General features: G+C 53.9%; 1 protein-coding gene across 1 annotated transcript; it reads right to left on the bottom strand.

Moving 5' to 3' along the window:
* Positions 1-1,233: 1,233 nt before the first annotated feature.
* Positions 1,234-27,183, bottom strand: CUX2 (cut like homeobox 2). Its single transcript, XM_062504094.1, has 19 exons — positions 27,085-27,183; positions 17,423-17,501; positions 12,542-12,679; positions 12,281-12,389; positions 11,419-11,495; positions 11,271-11,337; positions 10,489-10,537; positions 9,673-9,777; positions 8,990-9,181; positions 8,823-8,881; positions 8,462-8,706; positions 7,628-8,263; positions 6,612-6,713; positions 5,183-5,958; positions 4,597-4,756; positions 3,907-4,176; positions 3,485-3,673; positions 3,108-3,381; positions 1,234-2,691 (listed from the first exon to the last, which is right to left on the bottom strand). The coding sequence occupies exons 1-19, from the start codon at positions 27,181-27,183 to the stop codon at positions 2,028-2,030; spliced, it is 4,290 nt and encodes a 1,429-aa protein (XP_062360078.1). The 3' UTR covers positions 1,234-2,027.
* Positions 27,184-27,538: the final 355 nt, after the last annotated feature.

Here is a 27,538-nt window from a genome sequence, read left to right as displayed (position 1 = left end):
CACTGGGATAATGAGAGCTCTTGCCATAATCCCAAGGCAAAGCTGTGACTTCCAAGGGTGACAACACCAGGCACCGGGCAAGTGTGAGAGGAGTTCCCATTCCACCACCTCCAGACAAACACACTCCACGGCCAGAGTCGTATCCAACTTCTGTATTTAGTGGCTCTTTACAGAACTTGTTCCTTTCAAAATTGTTAAACAAAGTTCATCGATCTCATAGAAACTTTTGAAGTACAGAGCATGAGCCTAACAAAAATGTGACCGATGTGTCCCGCTGGCTTTCATACGACAGGATTGCTGTACTCAGGACTATCCTAAGTGCTTCCTCAAATCCCGTCCCACTAAAGCTCCCTCTAGCACACAACGGAGCAGACAGGCAGTGGTCACACCTCCACCTTCCACAGCACAGTGGCAGAGCAGCCATGGGCATCCTGGGGCTTGCCAGGGCAGGGGAGGCAGGCAAGGAGAGCCCTCACTCAGCATTGCTCATCCACTACCACCAGAGTATAAAAATACCTTCTATTCTGATAAAAACATCTACAGTGGAAAATCAGTCAATGCATCACCTGGGAGCCTGGCAGGGCCTTGGTAGGCAATGGCTGATGCCCTCTGGGCAGGGGACAGGGCAGAGCAGCCCAGTGTGGGACACTCCAGTGCATTTAAAGGCATTTTGTTAGCAGAGGCTGGCTGGTGGTGGTGGGGTCAGGGACAGGGACAACACCGGGATGGTGCCACCACTGAGCTCCTGTGTCTGCACAGGATCAGCCCTGGAAAGCCAAAGCTCAGTGGTGCTTTGCCCAGCTCAGGGCTGAGCTTGTCCAATTCAGGCAGGAGCCTGGTGTGACATCCCAGAGCTCATCCTGGCATCGCTGACATCCACCACCTGGGGACATGTCTGTGAGAAGGGGATGCTCCTCCTGCCCAGGCGCTCTCCCTAAAAAAGTGCTTCAGTCCCAAGAGTTGGCTGCAATGCTGGAGCAGCCCTGAGCCTCAGCCTGCGAGTGTGTGGTGCGCGATTTTTGGGTGCTCACCTCAAGCACTGCTGCCCCAGGGCCAAAGCTCAGAAGCTCCATCTTTTTCTTCCCCAAATGGAACTGGGATGTCATGGATGTCCATGGATGTCCATCCTCAAGCATCACACCCAGGTACATTTTCCCATCCCACTCCCAAAATCCCAAACTCAAGTTGCTTTCTTTGCTTTTGCCTCAATTTCTCTCTTCCTTTGGGAGCTGGCACAAGCCACACCGCGCCGGATGGGAGCTGCAGGAAGCGCGAGGGACGGTGTTGGGACCATGCTACATCTTGTTCCAGAAGGCTATTGCAGACATTTCTACAACATATACAACCACACGGGACATTCTGTGTTACAAAGGCTTCCAAAAACATGAACCACCAGAACTAAATACATACTCGATGGCACTGGGGGCTTTAGAGTCTTCAGGGACTAGGGTGCAGTCTCTGGCTGGGGCAGAAGCGATGCAGTGTCTTACAGACAGGTGGAAACCGCAAATGTTTCTTAAATTTGGTCAGTCTCATAGTGCTTCTTGATGGCTTTGCTCAAAAAGTCTTTTCTGTGGGTTGGTTTGCTTTTGTTTGTTTTTTTTGTTTGTTTATTTGTTTTTAATCTCATCCAGTGGCAAACTACAAGACTTCAGTGTACATTTAATGACACGACTGCTACATCATCTTGATTTTATAGCTATCTTTAATATCAAAGCAGCTTAAGCTGTTAATAAATTCCAAAGTATCCTTTTATTAAAATATCTAAAAGAGGTCTATAAATATTTTTTTTGTGTTTTTTTTTGTTTTGTTTTTCTTTTCTAAAATTGTTCCCAGTTTTTCACATTTAAAACAAAGCCAGAGGTGTGAGAGGGCTCCATAGAGGGGAGCCTCTTTTCCACGGGCATTCCTCTTCCGTGGCGCCGGCCACTCATCACCTCTCGGTGCACACTGCATTTATCAAAATATATATATATATATGTGTGTGTGGGGGTGTATATATATATATTTAGGGTGGGGGGGAGGGCTCAGAACTCCCACTCGAGGGCCTCCTCACGGTTGGCAGCCCGCTCCAGGCGGTGGATGATGTTGTTGAGGTTGGCCATCTTCTCATGGCGCCGCTGGACGCTGGTGCTGAGCCGGGGGCCGGGAGCCGGTGGAAGCGCCGGCGAGACCGGCCCGGCAGAGGATGGTCCTGGTGAGGCTGAGCCGGTGAGGCCAGGTGAGGAAGCTGCCGAGGGTGATGTTGGGGAGACCACCAAACTGCAACGGGATGACCCTGTGGAGGACTGGGAGCTGTCGGGATGCGGCGGCGGCGGTGGCGGAGGTCCCCCAGCGGCGGCGCCGGCTCGGCCTCCCCGCCGTGGGAGGCTGCTGGCGCTGGGGGTGGCAGCGTGGGGGGCTGCCCCCCGCTCCTCCTGGGGAGGTCCGGTCCCTTCGGCCGCTCCGGCCGGGCTGCGCGAGTCCCGCCGGCGGCTCCAGCCGCCAGGATCCCCCTGCTCCTCCTTGACCTTCGCGGGCACAGCGGCGCAGGGGGGCTCGCCCTCCACCAATATGGGTTTGTGATCCTCCGTGTCCGAATCGGGGCTGTGGGGGGCCCGGCGGCCGGGTATGGCTGTCCCACCACTTTGCTCTGGGTCCGTGTCATTGTCCTGCGTGCCCTCCACCAGCATCTCTCTGCGCATCCGTGACCTGAGGGACACAACCACGGAGGGGTGGCAGCAACCACCCATTGCCCCATGCCACGGCCACCGCACGTCTCCAGCCACTACAATACCACCTAGGGATGAAACCTGTGCTGCTCCCCAGGGCTGGGCTGCTTTGGGAATGGATCCCGTTTTCCAGCAGCCTCCATAAGGCATTCCCTCCCCCTCTGCAGAGCTCCCACCCTGGGGTCAACACGTGGGTGGGAGCATGGAAACATCTTTAGATGCTTGACTTGGTCAAGGTAGCCATCGCCACCCATCAGCCTGGGGTGCACCTGGGGACCTCCTGTGGGTCTGTACTTTTTATCTGGGGAGACTGACAGGGAAGGCTGGAAGGGGAACAGTGACACCCCCTCCGTGGCACAGCACCATCAGACCTCCAAAGCCCGGGAGTGCCTGTACCTGTAGTTGTGGAACCAGTTGATGACGGTGTTGGTCTTGAGGTTGAGCTGGAAGGAGAGCAGCTCGATGGTCTGCTGGGAGGGGTATGGCTCCAGCTGGTAGGCTTTCTTCAGGGCTTCCTTCTCCTCTGGCGCCAACACCACCCGTGGCTTCTTGATCTGGAGCATGCTGAGGTCCTGCGGCGGCACGCTGGGGCTGGCGCACTCGGAGCGGGCGCTGGGGGACTCGCTGTCAGAGCCGGCGCTCATCAGCCCGTACCGGCGCTTCAGGTAGGCTGCAGGAGAGGACACCCAGCTGGCCACACTCACCCCCCAGCCCAGGAGCCCCCCTTGGCCAGAACCCCTCACCCAGCAGGGCCGTGTCACCCCATCCCTCACCCTTCTTCTCCAGCTTCTTCATGTCACGCAGCTTCTCCACATTGTGGGGGTCGTTAAGCCAGAGCTGCATCCGGACGAAGGGCTCCCTCCCCTTCAGGCTCAGCTTGTGCCACGGCTTGGGCCTGGAGAGGAGATCGGACACCGAGCCCTGCGTCAGGCCCAGGATGCTCTCCCCAAACAGCCGCTGGCCTGGCAGAGGAGAAGCAGAAGTGGTTAGAGGGGGTAGAGCAGCAGGATGGGTGCTGCAGTCCCCCTGCAGAGCAGGTGCACCCCATTTCCCAGCCAGTATCTTCCTGGAATTTCCATGAGCACCCAGAGAAAAAAACATCTGGGTGGGCGTTGCATCTACAGGAATTGGGGTGCTGGATTCATAGTCTCTCACCAGCAGTTCCCAAAAACCTGGGCAGAGAGAGGGTCCGCACCTAAATTGTTGTCCGTCAAGACCTCCTTGACCTTCTTGGTGATGGAGTAGGTGTCCAGCTCGGGGGACATGGCGACAATCTCCTGGATGCCCACGGGCCCCTGGCTATTGGGATACGTCTTCCCACTCAGTACAGGTGTTGAACGGCTCTCGGGCTGCTGGTTTTCCTTGCTGCTCTCCAAGGCCAGGGTGAGAGGCTCCTGGCAGCCCTTCAAGTGCTCGGCGGGGCTGGGGGGTGGCGAGGGGGACGGCTGGGGTTCTGCCGGGCTGGCTGTGTGACACACAGAGTGGTCAGAGGGAGAGGACAGTGCAGGGACCCAGCAGGGACATTTGGGAGATGCCCGTGGCTTTGCCCTCTGGAGAAGAGGGATACCAGCCAAGCTTCTCCAGTGGCTACAGCAAAGCAGGAGGTGGCGGTGGTGGAATAATTAGAGAAAATGTCACCAATATAATAAAAAAAATCCAGTTACTTCATTATGTCGGGCACAAAGTCCAGGATTTTTGATGAGCCTTTTCTTTTTTTTTGAAATTAAGGGGGTTGGGGATAAAATGGGCTTCCCAGGATCTGGGTGATGGTGTTAGAGTTGGCAGGGACATCTCCTCCCAGTACTGGGGTGGGAGCAGGGATGCAGGGGATGGACACGAAAGTGTGGGGACACTGATGACACATGGGAACAGTGATGTCACTTACCCTGGGAGGGTGTGGGCTGCTGGCTGATCCCTTGGCCCAGCTGGTCTGTCAGCCAGAGCTGCATGCGGATGAACGGCTCTCTACCCTTCTGTGTCAGCTTGCTCCACGGTTTGGGCCGCGACAGCATGTCACTCACACTGCCCTGGGACAGTCCCAGCACCTGGGCACCAGGCAGGTATCACTCACCAAAGGTGGGGTGCACTCCCCTGCTGATGGGAAACTGCCTGCCCTCTACCCCCCTGTCAGGGGAGGGGGAGCAGGATGCCACCCACTGCCACCCACTGCCCCACAGAACGTCTGGACCGTCTGTCTCCTGCCATGGGCCCCCCTGGGATACCCAGTGGGGTGGGAGGCTGGTCTCCAAAGGGCTCTGCTCAGGGGACTGGGCTTCTTGGTGGGAAGTAACTCTGACCAATTAGTGGTGGCCACTGTGAGACTGGGATTGGGTCAGACCCTGAGGACTCAGAAGCCTCCAAAGGGAAACAGACCAGGGAAAAGGAAGGAGCTGGTGAAGGCCATCAGTGAGCCCCAGGCTCTGGGTCATGGAGCAGAGGGGACACCAGACCCCCCTTCTCCAGGCTGGTACCTTCTCTCCGAAGATCCTCTGGCAGATGCCATTCTTGGCCAACTTCTCCTTGACCTGCCGGGTCAGCTCCAGCGTGTCCACCTCCCTGTACATGTACATCTCGTACTGCTCCGGTGTCAGTGGTGGCACCGTTGGCTTCAGGGTCCGTGGCACGTACGTGGGGTAGTAGGACAGACGCCCACCAGATGCCGGCTCCGCTCCGGCTCCCTCTGCCTTCATCTCTGACAGCCGCTGGGGCTCCTCATCCGCCGGCTGTAGCTCGTCCTCGTTGGTGCCACCCTCGCCGGGCTCACCCCGCGGCCAGCCCCGGCCATTGGCCATGCTGGAGTAGCTCGATGAGGAGGAGGACAGCGAAGGTGACACAGAGGTGTAGGGCCGGCTGAGCAGGCTCCGCTCCGATGCCCAGTGCTGGTCAAAGTAGGAGCCGGCATCGCCTATCTCCGACTTCACCTTCCTGATGATGCTCTGGACGAAGGCGGCGGGGGAGAGCACGGCCAGGGGCGTCTGTGGAGGGCCGGGGCTGGCCCCGCTGCCCTCCTCCTGCTTGACGTAGGCAGGGGCGATGTTCTGGCTGACGGCGGCCAGCGTGGAGCGCTCGGCAGGTGCCGCGTCCCCCCCGCGCCCGCTGGTCCCCGACTCCATGTCCAGCAGCGCCTGCTGCTGTGCCTGCATCTCCCGCCGCGCCTGCTCCAGGATGCTCTTGATGGCGTCCTCCGAGCTGCTGCCGCCTGCCCCGTTGGCCACTGCCTGCGATGCTGACGGTGTTTTGGGCTCCCCTGCAGAGAAAAGGAGTGAGGGCAGCCCCGAGAAGCAGCACTCGTCGTTCACTGCGTGGCCACAAGTCAAAGTGCAGGAGGAAAGTGGTTTATCCCAACCTGGTTTGGACCAGCAGCACCCACAAAGCAAAAGCTTCAACAGCCCAATTCGAAGCCAAGTTCTTTTTTGACGATTGCAAAATAAATCCCATTATCAACAATGCGATAGACAAACATGTTTGTTTTCCCTGCCTGTTTTTCCACCGTTCCCGTCTAATTTAATTCTCCGGGATTCTGCTTTCTCAGCAGACTACCTGTTTTAATGTATTTCATTTCTTGTAATTGACTGCGAGAGCAGCTGCTTTAATGCTTCCTCGTGCCAGATGGATCCTGAATACTCATTTAATCATCTGGTTTGGGGCACGGGGGAGGAAAAGATTGCATCCAAAGTTTCTGAAAGCCCAGGTCTGAACTCTGCTGCAGGGGGGCTCTTCCTTCCCACATGGTATTTCTTTCCAACATGACTTAAAATTCTCCATGGATGTCAATGGGTGAAACATTCCATTTGAGATGGGACCCACACCCCCAGTCACTGGCACCCCCTTGGGTGCTGCTGCCACAGGGCAGAGCAGGGACTTGGTCACCCCTGGAGCCACCTCCATGGCAGCACCTACCTCCCTTCTGCGACTCAATCTCCTTTTTTGCCTGCTCCAGGATGCTTTTGATGGCATCGTCGGAGCCGGTCTCTGGTGTCCTGATCCGTGGCGTGATGCTACCTGATCAAAGAGGCAGGATAACAGCTTTGTCACCAGTGCTGGTTTTACAAGCTCCACTTGTATGTCAGGAAGTGTTTACTGCTCCTCATGTTCAGTTATTTTTAGGGATGCTGGTTTGAAGACAAATGTCACTCCCGATTAGTCGCTACTGGAGCACAGGGAGCCCTGGTAGCCCTGGCTGCCAGCTCCTGCCTCCGGCACGGCATCTCCCACCACCCTGCTCATCCCAACCAAGGGCACCCTCTCTCCACCAGGAGCAGAGACCTGTCCCCATCCCTGGCACTGTGCCCTCCTGGCTGTGCAGGAGAAGCGTTAATGATGGATCAGATCCAGGGGATAAATCAGAGCTCTCCAGGCTGAAACCAGCAGGTGCATGGACCATGGGTGTGCATTGTCCGGTCCTGGTGCCACCACGGGGACTTGAGTGACCAGCTGCCACTGCTGAGATATCACCAGCAGTCACTGTCCCCAGAGATGGGAATCACTGTCCCATGGCAGTGCCAACACCGCACCAAGGTTCTGCAGCTCTAAAACTTCATTATTTTAACGAAATATTCCCGAGCACATTGATTCATACAGCACAGAACAGTCTAATGAATAATTAAATGGCACTTGTCAGAATAAATGAGTAAAGCACATCCAGGGATGCAGCTTCCACAGCCGTGGGTTGTTGTTAATTGCTGCAGTTTGCCAGAGTTCATCCCACCCGGCAGCCAGCTCCATCCCACCAGGGAAAATCCTGGGGTGCCACTGGTGGGACCAGTGTCACCGTCTGCTGAGCCCTCCTGCCATAGCATGGGGCACCCCAGGGTGCTGCCAGGGTGAACTGGGGTGCACTGGGAGGGGATGCCTCCAGCATTGCTTGCAGCATCCCGGGACAGGACCCATTGGCCAGGGCCGCCCCAACCACTCACCTCTCTGGCGCACCTGGATAGTCCTCAGGGCCAGCACGTTCTGCTCGTCGGAGAGGAACTGCTTCATCTTGATGAACGGCTCCTTGCCCTTCACCGTCAGCTTGTGCCAGGGCTTGGGCCGTGCCAGGATCTCACTGACGGAGCCCTGCGACAGCCCCAGCACGTAGTGCCCGAAGACCCTCTGCCCGATGTTGTGCTTCAGCAGCTGCTCCTTCACCTGGAAGGCGATTTCAGCCGTGTCCAGCTGCTCCTCCTCGGCGGAGCTGCCGGCGCTGCCCTCCGAGGGCTCGCCGGGCGGGCTGGTGGCACTGGTGGCTGGCACGGGGACGGGGTGCACGGTGCTGCTTTTGGCCCCGAAGAAGGAGGAAGGAAAGGGAGGTCCCCCGCTGCTGCTCTCGCTCTTGTAGCTGGGCAGAGGGAGGTGGGGGGCCTTGGGGTCCCCTGAAAGCCTCTCACCCCCAGGGAAGGGGGACAGTGAGAAAGTCCGGGGACCGTCGGGGGCCATGCCGGGGCCAGGCGGTGGCGGGAGGGGAGTGGGAGAGGCGGGGTCGTCGGTTGGGGCGTGGTGGGGGGATGGGTATGGCTGCTCCATGCCCAGTGAATCCTTTCCCGACTCGTCTTCGGAGTGATCCTCCTCTAGAGATGAAGGAGAGAGAAGGAGACACACTAGGGTCCTCCTGGCCACGGCTCTGGCACAGCCCTGCAGCCAAACAGCTCCCACCTGTTTCCCCATGTGACATCCCACCCCCTGTCCTTCCCCTACCCCACCACAGCCAGGGCAGGATCTGTCCCTGCCGCCCACATTCCCATGGATATTCCCAGCGGGATCCCTACCAGTGCTGGTCAGCAGGCTGGGCTTCTCCAGCAGGTACTTCTGGGAGGGGTAGAAAGCCTCCTTCCCCAGCAGCAGGGCCTCCTCTGCCTTCGAGATGCTCTGCAAGGAGCCAAGAGATGGGGACAGGCGGCGGAGGCACCGTCGGCAGGGCTGGCACTGCCCAGCCAGCGCCTCGGGACGTGCCACGGCACTTGCCTGGGGGAGGCTGCAGCCAGCAGAGGCCACCTTCATTGCCTTCAGGATGCTGGGAGGGAGACAAGGGCATGACATGGTAGCCGTGCCTGAGTGTCACAACTGTGGGAGTGCACCGAGGGTGCCGGGATACCGGCAAGGCAGCCACGGGTGCCGCTCAAGCCATACCTCAGCTCTGTTTTGATCTCCTCGTAGTCTGCCTGTGCCTGCAGCTTCTCCTCCAGCTTCTGCGGAGCAGAGGAGGGGAGTCCTTGCAGCCGGATCCTTGTGGATAGCCGGCACAGCCAGACCCGAGTCCCCCATCCCCAGAACGCCCCAAGCCCGCGCGTGCGCACCTCGATGGCCTCGTTCTTGGCAGCCAGCTGCCCCTCCAGCTCGGCGATCTGGTTGGCAGAGGACTCCTCCAGCTCCTGCAGCGAGCTCTGGAGGTGCTGGACGTCCTTCAGGAGCCGCAGGATCTCCCGGTCCTTGGCAGCCAAAGCTGCCTCCAACCTCGACCCTGAGCACATGGAATAGTTCACTTTGTCCTGCTGGGAGAGGGGACACTATCAGCTCCCGGCCACCCAACAAGGGGACAAGGGCCACCCTCCCCACTGGACACGTCCTCATAGCAAGCAGGTGAGCCCAGAGCTCAGCCTGGTGCATTGGTGACCCTAGTGACGGAGCCCTGGGAGGGAAAGTCCTTCCTTCTGCCCTTAAAGATCTCCCAGGTGCCTTTTGGTGCTGTGGGGGTCCACGTCCCCTTCTCCATGGGACGCTGAAGGGCACAGCCAGCACCACCACCTCAGGGTGGAAACACTCCTCGGGCATTTTGGGCTTGCTCCCCAACATGGTGGGTGCTCCCAAACACAAAAAGGTGCTCCTGCATCAGTGGGGTACTCCCAAGTGCAATGGGATGCTCCTGGCTGTGTCAGATGCTGCCAGCTGCAGTGGAACGCTGCTTGCCCGAAAGGATGCTCCTGTCCCCAGGGCTGTTCCTGGCCCCGAGGGGTGCTCCTGGCCCCGGGGATGCTCTCACCCCCGTGGTGCCCGTCGGGGAGCAGCAGGCCAGGCGCAGGGAGCTGTTGACAGCCGCCAGCTGCTCCCGCAAACTCTCCACCTCCCTCTGTGCTGCCTCCGCCCGCTGCAAGAGAACAAAACAGGAATCAGACCGGGCACTGCAGCTCATCCCACTCCACACAGGATCCAGGATCTGCCCCAGGCTGTGCCTCTCCTGAGCATCCCATTCCCACCTCCAACATCATAAACCCAGCCCAGGTACTTAAGCTCCCCCCAGGTATTTAAAGTCCCCATGTCCTAAAACGGTTCCTGATCCCAATCCCTGGGCACTGGCTGCAGAGCACCTCCAGGACACCGTTTTTTTTCCACCCAAAATTACGGTTTTATTTATGCAAATGATTCTTTAGACCTCTTTTTTTTTTTAAATCATTGACATGCATTTATTTGTACCTACATTTTCCGAATTAAATAAAACTAATTAAGAGGAATGGACAGGACCAAGAGGGATTACACCAGAATCTAACAGAGGAACAGTGTGGGCTGTGGCCTAAAACACCTGTGAGAGGCTGGAGGTGACAAGTGCCAGCTCCAGCAGCCAAATGGAACCTGGCAGAATTCCAAACACACCCTTGACTCCACACAAGGGCAGGGGCTCCCAGCAGGGGGAGGAAACCTGAGGTCTCCTTTGCATGAATTCCCAATCCTGGTGCCTGTCAACCCTTTATCAGTTTTGGGGACAGACATCCAGGTCACACAGATGCTTGGGGTGCATGCAGCACCCCGGGCTCCTCAGGGCCAACCCCACCAGCTCCTGCAAAGTCAGCTCCTGGCTCACCTGGTTGGCTTTTTCAAGGTTGGTCATGATCATGGCGACTTCGTCTGCCCTGTGACAGAAAACAAGAGGTGTGGAGGCACAGACACAGCCCAGACCAAGAGCAGGAGGCTTAGGGATAAAGACCCCGCTGGTGGAAATTATACAACTTTCAAAATTTGTTTTGGAACTTTAGTCAGAGGCTTGTTCACCTTTGCCCAGGGGGAGGGGAATTGAAGTTTCTCTTCAAAAGACTCTGTTCACAGAGGAAGAATTGGGAGTAGCCAGGAGATAAACAGGAGATAAGAAAACATTAACAAACATTTCCCCCCTACTGAGTCGGAGACACCTGGCCTGGGAAAAGGTAAGAGAACCAAAGGATGAGGACCCAATTAGCATTGAAGGTGAAGGGATTAATAGAAGATTGAATACTCAAATTGTGTCCTTTGAGACCAATGAATGTGAATTTCTGTGGGGTTTTTATGTATAAATATGTGAGAGGTCTGGTAAAGAACCATGCGTGATTGAATGAGTTTTCACTGCGCAACCCAGGCATGTGTGGATGAAATAATTTCTTTTTCACATCGTGGCCAGAATAAAGTAATGCCTTGGTTCTCCAACACTTAAAAGATGTTGTTGGAGACTTTCTGTTTTTCCCTCAGTTTTGGTGACACCACAACCCAGGATGTTCCTGCAGTGGCTTGAAGTATCTCAGCTCCTCAAGTAGCCACCACAGAGATGCCCCAGCTCTGCCAAAAGTGGCTCAGCTCAGCTTTGAGTGCAACCCAGCCCTGCTGGGAACTTACTTGGACGCCGCTTCCTCGTCGTATTTACAGCGCAGCTCCAGCAGCTCCGTCTGGGTGGCCTTCAGCGCTGGCAAGATGAAGAGGAGGGTGAGCTTGGGGTGGGGGCTGGACCCTCCAGAGTCAGCAGCCCCTGTCCCAGACCCACTACCTGCATGGAGCACTTTGATCTTCTCCTCTGCCTCCCCCAGCCGAGCGGCCAAGGTGACCTGAGCTTCCTGCAGGCCCCTGCGAGAGACCAGGGATGTGCCAGGGGCCGTGCCCACAGCCCCCCAAAATCACACAGAGGCCCCTCCAAGCATCCCCTCCTTTACCCCATCACTCACTGAAGCTAGGAAAGACCCACCAGTGGATACCAGGATGTGTTCAGGCCACGTTGTCCTCCCAGTGTTAAGGGGTTTATGGCCGTAAATGTAAAAAAATTCACTTTAGGTTGAAAACAGTCCCTGATCCCTGAAGCTGAAACCCTTCTGAGGGGGGGTATGGCAGCCCACCCCCACCTGTAATTAACTGGAGGAGGGGGAAGCAATCAGGGAAAAGTTATTCTGCATTATTTATAGCCTGCACTTGCCAGGAACTTACTCGCAGAGATCTGCAATTTAGGGTTTAAAGATTCTTCATTTGTTTCCCGGTGCAGCGTGTTAAGGAATAGCAATGAAGGCACCGAGAAGGCCGGGAGTCTCCAAATTAAAAGGTCATCTAATGAGGTTCATCCAGCTCCCTGGATTCAATCCATTAGTCCAAGCAAAGCCACGTGCCAGGGATACCTGGCAAGGGGGACAACAGGCAGGACCTGCCCCGCCTGTGCCTGTGCCTGTGCCTGCTGCTTCCCCAAAACCACCTTGGACTGGGGATGGACAGACAGACGGACTCTGGGAGAGTCTGAAACGGTGTCAGGTTTCTGAGCAGGATGCGACCGCGGGGATGGACAGACACCCCCGCGCAGGAGCGGGGACAGAGCCACGTGTCCCCACAGCGCCCCAAAACCACCCCAATTCCCGGCACTCACGTACTTCTGCTTGTCTGCCTCATTTCTGGGCAGCGAGGTCTCGGTGCTCGGCGCTTTGCTGTCGAGGCCGGGGAGCGGGGGCTCGGCTGCCGGCGATTTCCCCTCCCTGCGCTCTGCGGGGGGACACAGTCACACGGCTGCGGAGGGGACAGCAGGGGACAGCTCCTGGCCCTGGGACACACCCTGCATCCCAGGGATGCTCAGCGGCGGCACGGGGAGCCCCGCCGGGCCCGGCTGGTGTCACCCTTCCCCAGCAGGGCGGTACCTTTGGTGCCGGAGAGCTCCGTGTGCTTCTTCCAGGGCCGGCTGAGATCCTTCAGCGGAGGCGGCTCGGGGTCGAGGCGCTGGAGCTGCTGCAGCCGATCCTCCAGGCTCCGGGCAGCTTCCAGCACAGGAGCGGGGTCTGCGGGATGTGGGATGGGCGCTGAGCAGCGGGGATGGCCCTGCACAGGCCCTCTCCCACCTCCCCGTGCCGTGGGGACACCCCGGGTCCCGCCTTTCCCAAAGCCATGGGGACACGCCAGGTCCTGCCATTCCAGGAGCCATGGGGACATCCTGAGTCCTGCCATTCCAGGTGCCATGGGGACATCCTGAGTCCTGCCATTCCAGGTGCCATGGGGATATCCCCAAGTCCTGCCATTCCAGGAGCCATGGGGATATCCCCAAGTCCTGCCATTCCAGGAGCTGTGGGGATATCCTAAGTCCTGCCTTTCCCAAAGGCATGGGGACATCCTGAATCCTGCCATTCCAGGAACCATTGGGATATCCCCAAGTCCTGCCATTCCAGGTGCCATGGGGATATCCTAAGTCCTGCCATTCCAGGAGCCATGGGGATATCCTGAATCCTGCCTTTCCCAAAGCCATGGGGACATACTGAATCTTGCCGTTCCAGGAACCACTGGGATATCCCCAAGTCCTGCCATTCCAGGAGCCGTGGGGACATCCTGAATCCTGCCATTCCAGGAGCCATGGGGATATCCCTGGCGTCCTGCCTTTCACTGCCAGCCCCGAGGCACAGAGGGCACGGGGGCATCACCTCCCAGCAGGAACCAGTGGCACCCAGGGGTCCCGGTGGCTCCGGCAGGGCTGGTTTGGGCACAGACAATGGAGGTTTGTGCCGAGGTAAGCAGGTGCATCCGGAGCCGTCCGTCTTCCCTCTGTCAGCATTACACCATCATTAGCTAGTGTCTGCTCAGCGGGGTGTGCCATTATGTCTCCCAGGGCTGATGTAATTATACATTGACATAATTAACCCAGCAAGCCCATTAAGCAGGCCAGCTAAAAATTCATCTATAATTATTTGTTGTGTGCATGCTAATGAGTCCATCTGCACTGCCATTGTACAACATGAACAAATTAATTTACAAGTCTGGATTTTTTAATAAGTTCAAGAAAATGCCTCCTATTGAGCCAGGTTAATATAGGTTTGGTGTTTTTTGGTTTTTTTTGTTTTTTTTTTTTCATGGAAAAGAAGAGGAAAGAAAATAGATTTGAATTCTCCAGGGTCAAAAAGTTAGACAAACAGGGAAGTGGGATGGAGTTGGGCATGCGACTGTATGGCACAGACACGTGGCAGGCATCCAAGGGTAAAAGATAATAACAATGATAGAAAAAACTTCCAACACCTGGCTGCCCCCACTCAGAACGGGACACAAAGCAGCTCTGCTGCTCAGCAAGTCCCTGGCTGAGATGGAAGTAGTGTGGGATGAAGGAAGCCATGTCATGGGATTTGAGGGCAAACACAGCACTGGATGACTTTGGGGTGAACCTGTCCAAGATCCAAGATTTGGTCCATGCCCACATGGATGCTCCTTGCAAACAAGAAATGCCAAGACATGCACTCTTCCAAATGGGATTTGGGGGTCTGCCTGCCCCAGTGCTGCCCTGCCATCCCATAGCACCCACTACACAGCTTCTCCCCAGGACTAGTGACTGCCAGGCCAAAAGCCCTTGGAGCATCCTCCTCCACAGGGAACCTTATCCCTTCTTTCTTCTGGACATCACAAAGACCCCATGAATGGATGGAAGAAGAGGCTTGTGCCAGGATTCTGGCCATGAGGATCCAGAGGCAGATGCTGAATGCTGCCAGCTTTGGCACTGAATCAGGGACTTGGCTGCAGCTGGGACCTTCCTGGGATGCTCAAGGCATCCTTCAGCTCCTGGCATGTCTCAGCTCATCATCCCACAGGCTGGTTCCCCACCCAAAGGTGCAGGATGGCAGCGATGCAGCACAGCCCCAAACAGCCATTAATAACCCCCTGTAAGTACATGAGTGGAGATAAGGGTATGGTTAATTAAACCCTGCACTCTGGGGGCTGCCAGGGTCCCCCCTGCACTCCCCAGCCCTGGGAGTGTTGGGAGGAGGCTCTGTGCCAGCCTGTGAGCTGCCTCCTTGGAGATAAATGCTGGGACAGGCCCTGTTCAATCCTCACCAGCAACTCCTCCTGTCTCCAAGATGAGAAGTAATATGGGGAAAATGGGTCTGAGTGATAAAGCACCAGGGATTTTCCTCAGATCAGCATTTTCCTTCCCACAAGCTGCAGCCCTGCTGGTGAGATACAGCTGGGGTGATGCCCCTGTGTGCTGTTACCTGTTTGGAGCTGCCAGCCTGGGATGAAATGGTGGGAGCAGAGCTTTGGGAAGGGAAGAGCAAACCTTTGCAACAACCAGGGCAGCGCAGATGCCAAATTCCCAGGTGGAATAACTACACTGAGCTAATGTCACACTGCCTATCCACTGGGAAACGCCACCCCTGGCTGTGGGGCCAGCTCTGCTACCACATGGGAGATATGGGGATGTAGTCCCTTGATCCATGGATCACTGGGACAGGTTAGACCTGGCACTGGCCAGCAGCACAGATGGGTGGTGGGTGACATGAGGGACACATGTGCCTGAACACACTCTGGGTGCAGCATCACCCACCAGTGGCACAGCCAGCTCCCCTGGGAAACAGTGAGTCCCTGCCCCGGCACGCTGATCTATCACTCCCTACCCTCACCCACTATATACGCAGTTTATTCATAGTAATCAAATAAATAAATAAATACATGTATAAGTGCCACCACTAGCTGGCGTCATTGGCCATCCTTTAGTGGCACCGGGGGCGCTGCAGCAGGATCGCAGAGTCACAAAATATCCTGAGTTGGAAGGGACCACAGGGATCCAGGAGTCCAGCCCCTGGCCCTGCACAGACACCCCAACAATCCCACCCTGGGAGTGGGGTCCAAATGCTCCTGGAGCTCTGGCAGCCTGGACCATTCCCTGGGGAGCTTGGGCAGTGCCCAGCACCCTCTGGGGGAAGAACCTTTCCCTGGCAGCCAACCTAAACCTCCCTGACACAGCTCCAGCTGTTCCCTGGGTCCTGCTCCGGCTCACGGAGCAGAGATCAGAGCTGCCCCTGCACTGCCCCTCGTGAGGATGCTCTGGATTGGGATGAGGGCTCTCTGCAGTCTCCTTCAGACTGAACAAACCAAAAGCCCCCAGATGCTCCTCACATAGCTCCTCCTCCTCCTGACCCTTCACCATCTCCACGCCCTCTTTTGGATGTTCACTAACAGGGACGGGGCAGTTCTGATTGCTCCTCACCTTCTTCTGAGCAGGCACAGCTCCAGGGAGCACCTGTATCCCTGGGGATCACCAGCTAATGCCGGTGCCAGGGCCATTCTACCCAGCCCACATTCCATGCTGTTGCTGCCTGGCTCCAGGAGGAGCACAGGTCACCCGTGGTGCACCCACGGGACAACCACAGTACCTCCATAGTGTTGTCACCTCTCCACCACGATGGCCTCTCCTCTGCCACCTCATCCCAACCTGCTCAAACACATCCACCAGAGCCCTACGAATCCCTCCACGAGTCAAAGTCAGCCTTAAATCAAATCATCCCCAACAACAATGACATTAATTATGCTTTTAACACATTTTACTGCTTCCCCCCCTTCCCTTCACGCCACATCTGTGTGAACAATATCCAAAAGATTTACGGTTTTCTCCCGTAATTACAGACACACAGCCAGCTCACTTATCAAAATACTTGCTGAGCAATCAGGCTCTGTTACAGTCTCTGCCAGAGATTTGTGTTGACAGCAGCCATTCAAAGCAAAAAATGTCGAATCAGGACTTATGTGGCGCTTGGAAAGTATTCCACAAAGAGTCGCCTGTCGAGAGACATATGGACATGGAACAGACGGGGATGAACTGTGGGAGGGAGGATTTGGGGAGCAGGAGGGGAACAAGACATGATGCTGTGGAAAGCAGAGAGAAGAGAAGAGAAGAGAAGGAGGAGTGCAGAGAGCACAGGGATGCAGTTTTGGGGTGTGCATCCATGTGCAGGCTGGAGAAGCCGGCGGGTGAGTGCGGGGAGGTGGGGAGGGAAGATAACTGGGTTCTGGAAACCAAACTGACATTTGGTTCTCGTAGCACAGGAGAAAATTTAATGAGGACAAAAATATATCTCCCTAATTCCCCTAAGAAATCATTAAAACATTTTGTTATTCCTAAATGTCTGGAAAATGAATTAGTGGCCCTGCAGGAGCCTTTCCGCGCGTCTTCAGCCGTTTGCAGCTCTCAGTCCCCGACGTGCCGGGGGACGCTCCGTGCCTGGCACGCATGAACCCCCCCCAAAGTAGGGAGCAGCAGGAGGGGGTTCCCAGCCCCTCGCCTCTCCCTAGGACCAGCTCTGCCAACACCAATCTCAGGGCTACCCCCTGCCTCAGTTTCCCCCTCCCAGGATGGCACAGGGTGACAGAGGAAGGATGTGCCCGTGGCTCGTGCTGCAAGCCGGCGCTCAGGCGTTTCGGTCAACTTACCATCAAACAGACAAGTGGGAATAGCCGCAGTGTTACTACACGGGCTGAGCAAATGTATTCCTTTCCTAACGTCAAGATGCATTTGGCTCAGGGGCTGAAACACAGCGATGGCAAAAGCTGCTTCCTCTCCTCTCTTCGGCTGGGATCTCCAGAGCACCATGCGCCGGCCGCGGTCAGCGACGCCAGCCGTGCCAGGGACGGTGCCAGCCGTGCCAGGGACGGTGCCAGCCGTGTCAGGGACGGTGCCAGCCGTGCCAGGGACGGTGCCGAGGTCCTCGCTGGCTCCTCTGGGCACCGGCACACGACTCGTTAGGCAGCCAGGTCGCCACCACGCTGCTTACCTGGAGCTTCGAGCAATTGCTTGTAAACGCTCAGGAAAGCCGTCTCAGCCTCCTTGCTTCTCTTACTAAGTGCAATCACCTGCGGGCAGAGGGATAAAGGGGTCAGGGATGGGCTTGGAGGGAGGAACCGGGTGAGCCAGCGGGATCCGTGTGGCCGCAGCCGGCACAGGGGTCCCCCCGGCACGGCTCCGTGCCCCGCGCAGCCGCTCGCTGCCTGTGGCTAAACTCCTCGTGCCTCTGCCATGTCACGTCACCCTAAATCATTGATGTGCTCTGAGTAAATGAAAATTATAATTTAATGTTGGCGCTTAAATAAGAAATAAAGAAGCCTGCCCATTTTTTTGCCTGCCGGGCGGGATCCGGCACACGACCTTCCCCAGCCATCCTCCCAGGACGGACCTGGGTGTGGAGGTGATGCTCACACCAGGACTGGGACGTGTCCTCCTGCCCCTGTCCCCCTTGGCCATTGAGGTTCCGGGGTGCTGGTGACACTCACACCAGCCTCATCCCAATAACACAACAACATTAATCTGCTGCGTGTTCCCATCCAACATTCATGAGCATGAATCATTTATTCTCTTTAATTTTTCAAAGCAATGACACCTCGGGGCAGGGGCTGCTGCCCACCAGGTCCCCCCTGGTTACCCCTCACATCCAGCCCCACCCGGAGCGGATAGGATGAGGCACCAGAGGGACATGAGGGCACAGGCATCAAGATGGAAGTGACCCATTCCCAGCTGGAAAACATTCAGCTGGAGTAAAACTGGGCACTCACACGAGCCGGTGATGGAGGAAGAGGTGCCCACCCAGCAGACACACTGTTGTGACAGGGAAATAATCAATTAAATTGCTCTTAAGCCACTGATGGCCTAATTATGAAAGAAACCCTGAACTTTGGGCCTCAGTCCAGTAGCAGCTCCCACACCAGAGCATTTTTCCTTCCTCTGTGCCAGCAGAGCTCCTGGCTCACCCTGCCAGCCCGGATTGCCATTGCTTGTCATTCCAACCCAAAGCAAACTGCTTATTTGTAATCCAGCAGCCACCTGAGCAAGCTGCCTTCTCCTCCAGAGCTCGCAGGCACTGGAGCACAAAGATCATTTTTCTATTGTTAAAATTGTATAAGCTGGTCTTTTTATAGCGGCTCGTACACAAACCTACTTTCTCAGCACCGTGGTTCCAGCAAAGGAGGAATTTGGGGGCTTTTCTTCAGCGTTCTGCAAAAATGCTTGGCTTCAGGGTGCTTTAAAATAATAATAGTGAAGAGGGGAAAGGAAGGAGGAGGCAGCCAGGAGCCAGCAGTGGCCGTGTGCTGGAGCAGGACAGAGTCATGCCTGCTGAATCTGCCGGTGGGGTGAGCCCTGATGGGGGATTTGTAGGGATGTGGGGCCACAGCAGTGCTGGGCTGCTTGTGGCATCAGCCCTGTGTGACCTCCCCATTCCCAAACCCTTTGGAATGCACAGGAGGGGAGGGGGAGCAGGAGCAGACATGGGGCCATGGGGATGCCTGGACCTGCCCCAGCTGCTCTGAAGAGCTTCATCTCCCCTGAGCTGATATGGACCAAAGGGTGCAGAGCAAAGATCCAGCCCAAATGTTCTCCATTCCCTCTCCATCACCCTGTACACCCCTAACCCATGCCAGGGGCAAAGAGCTGGCCCAGACTCCAAATCCAGCTGCTTGCACTGCATTTCATTCCTCATGTCACATGGTAGAGACAAAGCATTTTCCAAGGGGAACCTTTCCCTCTCCTCAGCAATGCCTCTGGAGGTCTGAGCACCCCCAGTGTGGGGTGGGAAGGAGCCTGCAGCATCCCCTGAGCTGGGCTCCAGCACATTCCAGTCAGTGCCAGGGCACCACCAGTGAGGACAACTGGAAGGATGGTGAGCCAGGCACCCACTTGGCTCTTGCAGAATCCCACTAAGCTTCTAGGACATGTCAGTAGAAGAAAAGATATTTAACATTTTCAGTGATCTTTTCTGGTTGGGGGATAATTTACTTAAAGGTCAGGGGAGATTCCTGCTGGAGCAGCTCTGAGTCCCACACAGGGATGGTTCACCCAACACTGAAACTGCAGTAATTCCTCACACAGAGCTGAATAAACACCTGGAAAAAGCCCACACCAGCCCCAAAATCAAGCTCTTATAATTAAAACACTGAAATTCTCACTTTCTTGAGGACCAAACTCTGCGCTCACATCCAAGAAAGCAACGTCTGAAAACATGCTAAAAAGAGGAGAAAATGGCTAAAAACGGTGGGAGCTGAGTGTCCCCTGGAGGCAGCCCTGGTTCAGTGGGATCAGGATGGCACTATTCCCTTCTCCCCATCACCACCCATCATCAGCGACACAACCCCCCGCCCGCCTGCAGAGCCCTCAGCGCCCGCTCTGAGCGAGCTCTGCCTCGGCATTAAACATCCAGGTACTCCTAATTCCCATTTTTTTTCCCTCCTCCATCTCCCTCCGCAGCATCCATGGGCTCAAGGTGAGGCGCGGCAGCGGCGCGGGATCGTCGCCGTCTGATAAATTACATTTACGCGCCGGGTCCTTTTCATGGCTGGTGACTTTCCAGCAAAGCAATTATCACTGCAGAATGCGTAATAGCCTAATTAATTACTATTGTCAGGCTGGCCTCTGTGCCATGATTATACCTTCCGAAGCCAACTTTTTAAACATTTGGAAGCAGAAATATTATTATAATTGACTGACAAAATGGTAAAACTCCCCCGGCGCAGCCGGTTCTCCTCCCGGCGCGGCAGCGAGCTCGGAGCGTCTGAGCATCCCCGCTCCAGAGGCGCGGGATTTGCATCACACCGGCGGAGAGTTTATTCGTACATCCACCAGATCAAGTGCAGGATAAGTAGTGGGTTATTTCCATCTAAATACTGGTGGCAGTAAACTACAAATGAGCTCTTTTTCAGCGTCGAGGAACAGCTGTCGGGGATGGGGGGAGAAAGCGGCAACAGAGACCCTAAATGTTGGAGAAAAGTGATGAAGAAAATTAATTCAAGCCTTCGCTGTTTTCCTTGGGTGGTGTTTTTTTGTTGTTGCTTTTTTGGGTTTTTTTTGTTTTTGTTTTTTTGCTGATGTGTAAAGAAATTGGGGAGAGAGAGAGAGAGGGTGGAAAGGAGGGGGAGATTGGGAAGGAGCCTCTGTCCCGGGAGAGCTCTGGGAGATGGAGATGGACCACCATGAGGAACCAGACACATGTTGGGGTCCTGTGGTGCCTCCGTATCCAACCAAGTCCTTAAATCCACCACAGGTGTTCACAGAGCCATTGTGCACCCACAGCTTCATCCCACGCCCCCAGAGATCCATCACAGCCACACAAAAACCCCTCACACGCATCCACAGACCCATCACACCCCCCCCCCCCCATAAACACACTGCATCCCACCCAAACCCATCAGAACCACCCAGAACCCACAGCCCTCCCCCCATTCCTCCAAAGGCAGGAGCAGCTCCCAAGATTTTCACAAGGCCAAAAAGCAATTCATGTCAAAAAGATCAATAATATAAAAATAAAGCCTGAGAATTCTAGTTAAAGGGAACATCACAGAAATATGTTGTTCACGTCCATGATTCAGAGATTAAAAAAAAAAAAAAAAGGGGGTGGGGGAAAGAAGAATCAATATAAGTTCTTTAGATGATGTTATTTCTAATGAGAAATACACCAAGACTGCTGCAAATAACTGCTTAACAGAGAAAAAAAATGCATTAATAATTTACTTTATAAAGCGCGGGATCCCGAATGAGAGAAAATTGCTGCTGGTTCTTAATTTTGTTGTAATATTGCCTGACAAGTTCAACACTGTTTTGGCAAAGTTCTTGGGAGCAGAGACAGAGAACACTCAGCTCATTAGGTTATTTTCCCCCTCCCTTTTCTTTCACATCATCCCAACCCTGCTGGCTCAGGAGAAGGTGCCCAAGCTCTTTCCTTCCTGTGCATCACAGGATTTCTTGGGCTGAACCCCCACAGCAGTGAAAATATTTCAAGCTTATCCACCCTCCCCACCATAACTTAATCCCTGTTTTTTCACCGACTGTTCGAGCTGGTTCTTTCCTTCATTTTTTTTTTCCCCTCCATTCTTTTTCCCCGAATTTATTTTTTTTAGTGCATTCACTGACAGTTGGCAGCTCTGAACCATCTGCCACCAACACAAATCCCAAAATCAAAGTTTTCAGCATCCAACCCAATGAGGAACAGCCTGATTTCTGACCATCACCAGGAGAAGGTGCCACCTGGGCAAGTTAATTCCCAGCAAGTCTGGATTTCTTGCAAGCCCTCCATAATTATTTTCGATGAAAAATAATTTCCTGGAAAGTTATGCTTGTGGAAAAATATTTTCCTGCAGAAATAAGCAAGAATTCCCCATGTGGATGACAGCAGTGGTCCAGGTTGGTATGGGATACAGGCAGGGATGCTCAAACTCTGCATCCCTGGCATGGATGGTGGGGGGTGATGAGGGGGTTCCCACTGATCCCCAGATTTGGGAGGGAGCTGGGATGGAGCCAGGCTGGCCCCGCACCCCAAGCATCACAAAGTTTCACCTCCCACTTAGCAGAACAAAACTTTTAATTTAGATGTTTTCATCTATCTATCAGAGTAAAAAAAAATAAGTTTAAAATAATGACTGTAATAAATGAAGGTAATTAATTGTAGTTTGTTCCTTTACTGTCTAGTCAGCTTAATTTTACCTTTTCATCTAATAATGAGAAAATAATTTTTGTGCTCTGAGGGTTAATGATATGTAACTGCAAGAGCTGCTAATTGCATGTTGCAAACTATTCATCAAAATCCCCATCTGCGCTACTTGATTATGTTTGCTAAATTATTGCTTTGAATTATCTTTCATAAAGCAACTTTTGTAATTAGCAGGGCTTTCGCTCTGCTCTTTTCTCCGGCACAAGGATATTCAAACTTTGTCCCTCTCAAGCTGTTGCCATTAAACTGCTTTTGGGGAGAGAAAGGAGCTGCCCTTTAGTTGAAGAGGGGGGAAAAAATAAAAGCTGGGTTTATCCTCTGTGCTTATCATTTCTTCTCCTGGTCCTGCTACTACTTCCTCAAGGAAAAAAAAATATGTAAGAGCCTAAATATTTAGAAGATGTATTCAGGAATAAGAGACAAAAAGGGCCTAACAGGCCCATCCACACCCCTCCAGGTTAATGATTAAAAATTATATTTTTTTCCCTTTTTTTCCTTCTCATTTAGGGGAAGGAGCAGAGGGGGAATGTTTGCCATCCATCACCCTGAGTTTATGGGCTCCTTCCTGTGATTCAAGTGATGGAGCACTCGGTTCTCCCTATGGGAGAAGGGAAAAGAGAGGGAAAAGAAGGGACAAGGGACAAAGAAGGGAAAAGAAGGGGGAAAAGAAAAAGAGAGAAGAACCAGGAAAGAGCAGAAAGAGAGAAAAGAGAGAAGAAAAAGATGAAAAGGAGGAAAAAGGAAAACATTTGAAAAAAGAAGGTAAATAGAGAAGGACTGAAGGGAAGGGGGGAAAGGAAAGGGAAAAAAGAAAGTGAAAAAGGGAAGGAAAAAAGGGAAGGGAAAAGAGGGGACAAATGGGAAGAACAGAGTCCTGAGCCCCTTAAGTCTGGCTCCAGGAGCAGCAGCAGCTCACTGGTGCCCACCCTGCACTGCCTGGCACTAAAACAGCCCAGAAACCCAACCTCAAGGGAGCAGAATCCACCTTTTGGGGTTAAAATCCCCCCAAAATCTCCTGTGGAAAAACTGCCTGGTGGGAGGAAGGTGGCAGAGCTGGAGAAGCAGCTGCTGCTGGTGCACTGGGAATAGCATCCTGTTCTCCCTGACACCCCCATAAATCCAGAGCCACTTGGACAGAGGGGCCGCCTGGGCTTCCCAAAGGACATTGCTCATATTCCTGGAGCGGATCTAATGAAGACTATTGGAAAAAATGCAGTATTTAAAAGACTGAAAATGTATTCCTATTGTTATCACTCTCTTTTATGTGTTTATGCACAGTGCATCGGAATGAATCAATACTGGATTGCCCTATAAATAAATGAGCATATCCGTAAACCCGGTAATAAAATGAAGTGATGAAAAATATGGAAATCAGTCACATTTGTGTAAATCCACTTATTGTTTACTTTAATATTTTCCTATGCAGCTCCGTAGCTCCAAAGAGACAGATTTAAAACCAGGTAATGCTCAGAAGATGACAGATCCTAATGTGTCGCTTCTGGCGAGCTCAGAACACCAGCAGCTCTCCAGGGATTTCCATCCAAGCACATTAGAGGGGTAAGGGAAGCAGCCCCTAAATAAAACACCAAATTGCCAGGGTGAAAAGAGGTGTCCTGAAGTGCCATGAGACTCTTGCCACCATCAGGGACCAAAGCCAAGGTTCACATGGGTGTGGAGCACCTGGGGCAGGATGGAGAAATCTGCCCTGGCAGTATGATGGGCTGGGACCATGTTGTCCCACCCCAGTGGCTCGGCTCCTCCTCAGATTCCCCAGTGCAACCTCATCCAGGGGATCCTGGCCGTGCCACGGCATCTCCTGGATGTGCCGCGGCCCCTCCCGGCACTTCCCGGTGACATCGAGGCATTTCCTGGCCGTGGCACCTTCTGGCCGTGTCACTGTGCTTCCTGGTCATGCTATGGCAGCACCTGAAAGCATCATGGCATCTCCTGGCCACACCCTGGCACCTCTCAGACACATCTTGGCCCATTCTGGCACCTCCCAGCACTGGTGGCTCCATGCCTTGCCTGGAAGCTCTGTCCAGTCTTTCCCTCCTAGGGATCTTCCCATTTCAACTCCTGAAGATCCAGCAGGGTGGGAATGGCCTGAGATCATCCCTAGGACCGTGGGTGGTGAGGGCAGGTCCTGGCCCCGTTGCCCAGAACTCCTCTGAGCATTCCCTCTAATGCTGCCAGTTTTCCCTCCCACCCAGCCAGGCTGGTAGAAACACCCCTCCCCGCACAGCCTCCAAGAAAAGCTATTTTCGAGTTGCTCTTTTTTTTTTCTTCTCCCCCTTTCTCGTCTTTTTTTAATTCATTTTTTTCTAACAAACAACCCATCTCCCCCCATCTGGGCTGCGAGCTGGGTGCCAGCAGCTCCGTGCCAAACGCTCGACGTTTGCTTTTTATAAACGCCTCGAAACCCAAAATTCCCTCCCTCGCTGCTGGGATGCATCCAGGTGGATACTGCATCCAGCAGGATGCTGCACCCCTCAAAAAATGCCTTTCCCACAGCTCTGCTCACCCAATAGATACCAGAGGTGGTGAGAGCCAGAAATCCCCAAGGTTAGGGTTTAAATTTGCCTTTGTGGCCGATTAACTTCCTTTTTGTTAGTCACTCATATCTACAGCTCCAAAAAAATCTCGTTGGTGGGGAGGGAAATCCGCCATCCTGCCGAGTTAATTCCTTAACAGCAAATCTCCTGAACCTCAGGTACATTTTATCCTAAATTCCCAACTGAGTTCAATTAAATGTTTATGAGACTCTGCGTTTTCCCCCCGCCACCCTGCCAGCACCAAAGCAAGGAAGCTCCTTCTGGAACAAAACAAAAACCAAAGATGGACAAAAACAATGAGAAAAATAAGGGGGGAGATAAAATAGAGGGGGTTTAGGAGGGCTGGAGTTTGAATTTGAGCAATACAATTCCCCCGGACCAGTTTTGCTCAGTGTCACGCTGGCAGTATCGACAAGGGGGTTCACATGAATAATTGAAGAAATTCTGTATTCCCCACAAAAGAAAAGGCAAGCCGAGAGGGTTGTTGAGATAATCAGGAGCTCGCTAATCAATATTCTCAGCCCCAGCCTCCTCCTCGATTCTCCAAAAGGAGCAGTGCCATAAGCTCATCAGTAACTGTAAAAAAAACATCGCACTCCGAGTGTCAAAATAGTCAAGCACAGCATATTGTATTGCCAGATTTCCCTCCCGGTCCACCCCGGTGCCAGATTCCATCCATCAGCAGGGAGGGAAGCCATCCAACGATGACTTACTTACGCTTAAGTGTTCATAAATAAGGTTTTTAAGATATAGATGGCTTTTTAATTTTGGTGGAATGTAGGAAAAAAATAAAATCGAATCAAAATGATGGGGTGGATGCGGTGGGAAGAGACTTCTTGGGTGCTGCCTGGTAAATTCCACAGCCCAAGGGATGTCCTGGTCTTTATCCAGCTTGTACCATGGTGAAAATAACTGGAAAAAAATTAGGTTGGCACCTTAAAATTGTGGCAAAGGCTTTGTTTGGAGGGGAGATGTAGTGAGAGGACGTATTCCCACTATGGAAACCTGATCAGACAGATTCTAATTACTGCCCTGCAGTCGGTGGAAGAGACAGACACCATAAAAACTGGGCGGGGGGTGGCCATTAATTGCTTTTTGATAAATTGGGGGTCGAGGTGCTGCTGGCTGAGGTCAGGAGGTGTCTTCCTGGGGCTCAGCTGTGCCCCAAGCTCCAGCTGCTGGCAATTCCACCAGTCCCCAACCTGCCTGTCCTGCTCCCAAAATGGGCACTTTTGGGACAAATTTGGTATGTGATGGAAGGAGCTACCTCCCCCAGGATCAGCAGCTGGTCCTGGGCTGCAGGATCTGCAGTTTGCTGCATTATCATGTCCCAGCAAAAGCTCAAAACTCCCATGAAACCAGTCTTGCACCCCAGCACCGTGGGGATTTAAGCTGTGGCTGCCTGAATCATGAGGGATTTGGCTCTTTCCTCCCTGGCATCACCAAAACCCACCTGGCTGTGCCGTGATGGGATGTGGGACAGGAGAGCCAGCACAGGGAGCCAGCAGCCTCCCCTGCCAGCCAAGGCCACAGGGCAGGGGGGTGACCCCGGCCATCCATCACTCCCTCCCCTTTATGTAAATCCCTGATGCCAAAGATGTATGGAGCCAATTACCAGGGGTCACTGCCGGGTGGAAAATTCAGACAACGAAGCTCCCGGTCTCAGAAGAATTTGTGCGAGATTGCAAGTTACTGCCTTTTATTGGACAATATAAATATTTCACTGTTATATAAAAAAATATTGGTGAGAAAGCAGATAAAGCCAGGTCCTGTGTGTATACAGAGAAGCAGGGAGTGAAAAACGGCCGTCAGCATCTTTTTAACAGCCTTTGGTGCGGCGAAGGAACGGCTGCGGAGGGGTTGGATGACCACGGTGCCACCACAGTACTGGGGGATCTCAGGGACCCCCCAGGCTACAGTGGGAATGGGAAAGATGTTGGAATGAGCCCAGACACACAGACAGTGGCCTGGTTAAAAGGGTTGTGTCCTGAGCCAGCCATGAGAGAGAGCAACATGGGGAATGCAGAAGAAGATATGGAAACCTTGGAGGTTCAGCACCATTCCCAAGGAAAGGATGTTGTCCTCAAGCCTGTGCCTACCACTGAGGATGCCCAGGAGGGTTGGGTCAAGAACAGCCTCACCACATGGATCAATCCTGAATGCATTTTCTTAAGTCTTTCACAATTCATCCTTCTGGAATTGTATCTGTCCCCATCTGCAGACCCCGTGCCAGCACAGGACACCCTAATTTCATGCTCACATCAACACATTCCCTGTGACAATGAAGCCAGAGGAAAGAAAAAATAAAAAGCCTATAAAAATCGATACCTCTTTCTCTCTTTCCCTATATTTTATTAAAAACTTTAGCATCAATATTAATGTTTAAATCCTCACCAAGCTGAGTTTAATTACCTGTAAACTGCATCCACAGCTACGTGGACTTTGCTCCTCGCTGCAGTAAATACAGCTGAGAAGGAGCAGCGCCAACACCTCCAAGCATCCCTTTCCCATTCCTGCAGGAGGAGATGCAGCCAGCATCCCCCACCCTCAGCAGCACGTGGGAAGGGATGGTGGGTGATAGAGCCAGAGCCACGACCCCATCTGAGCATGGATGGAGCTGAAGGGAGAAAGGGAGAGATGAGAGGAGGAGGAAATTGAGATCCTGGGAAGAAAACGATGCGTAAATATAAAATATCTGGGACTCTCACTGCCAAAAGGAATCTGCTTCCAGCCACTACATGAATCACACTGGGGGGGGGGGGGGGGGGGGGAATGAGGGAGAAGCCGCTGAATGGAGTCCATTAGTGGCTGAGGACGATGAATAACTCACGGGCAGCAGGAGCTGCTCCAGAACTCAGCGAGGTCA

Source organism: Cinclus cinclus, chromosome 17 (genome assembly GCF_963662255.1).
Source record: "Cinclus cinclus chromosome 17, bCinCin1.1, whole genome shotgun sequence".
NCBI classification, from domain to species: domain Eukaryota; kingdom Metazoa; phylum Chordata; class Aves; order Passeriformes; family Cinclidae; genus Cinclus; species Cinclus cinclus.
The sequence above is the reverse complement of the archived record's forward strand: the minus strand, read 5'-3'. Positions and strand labels throughout refer to the sequence as shown.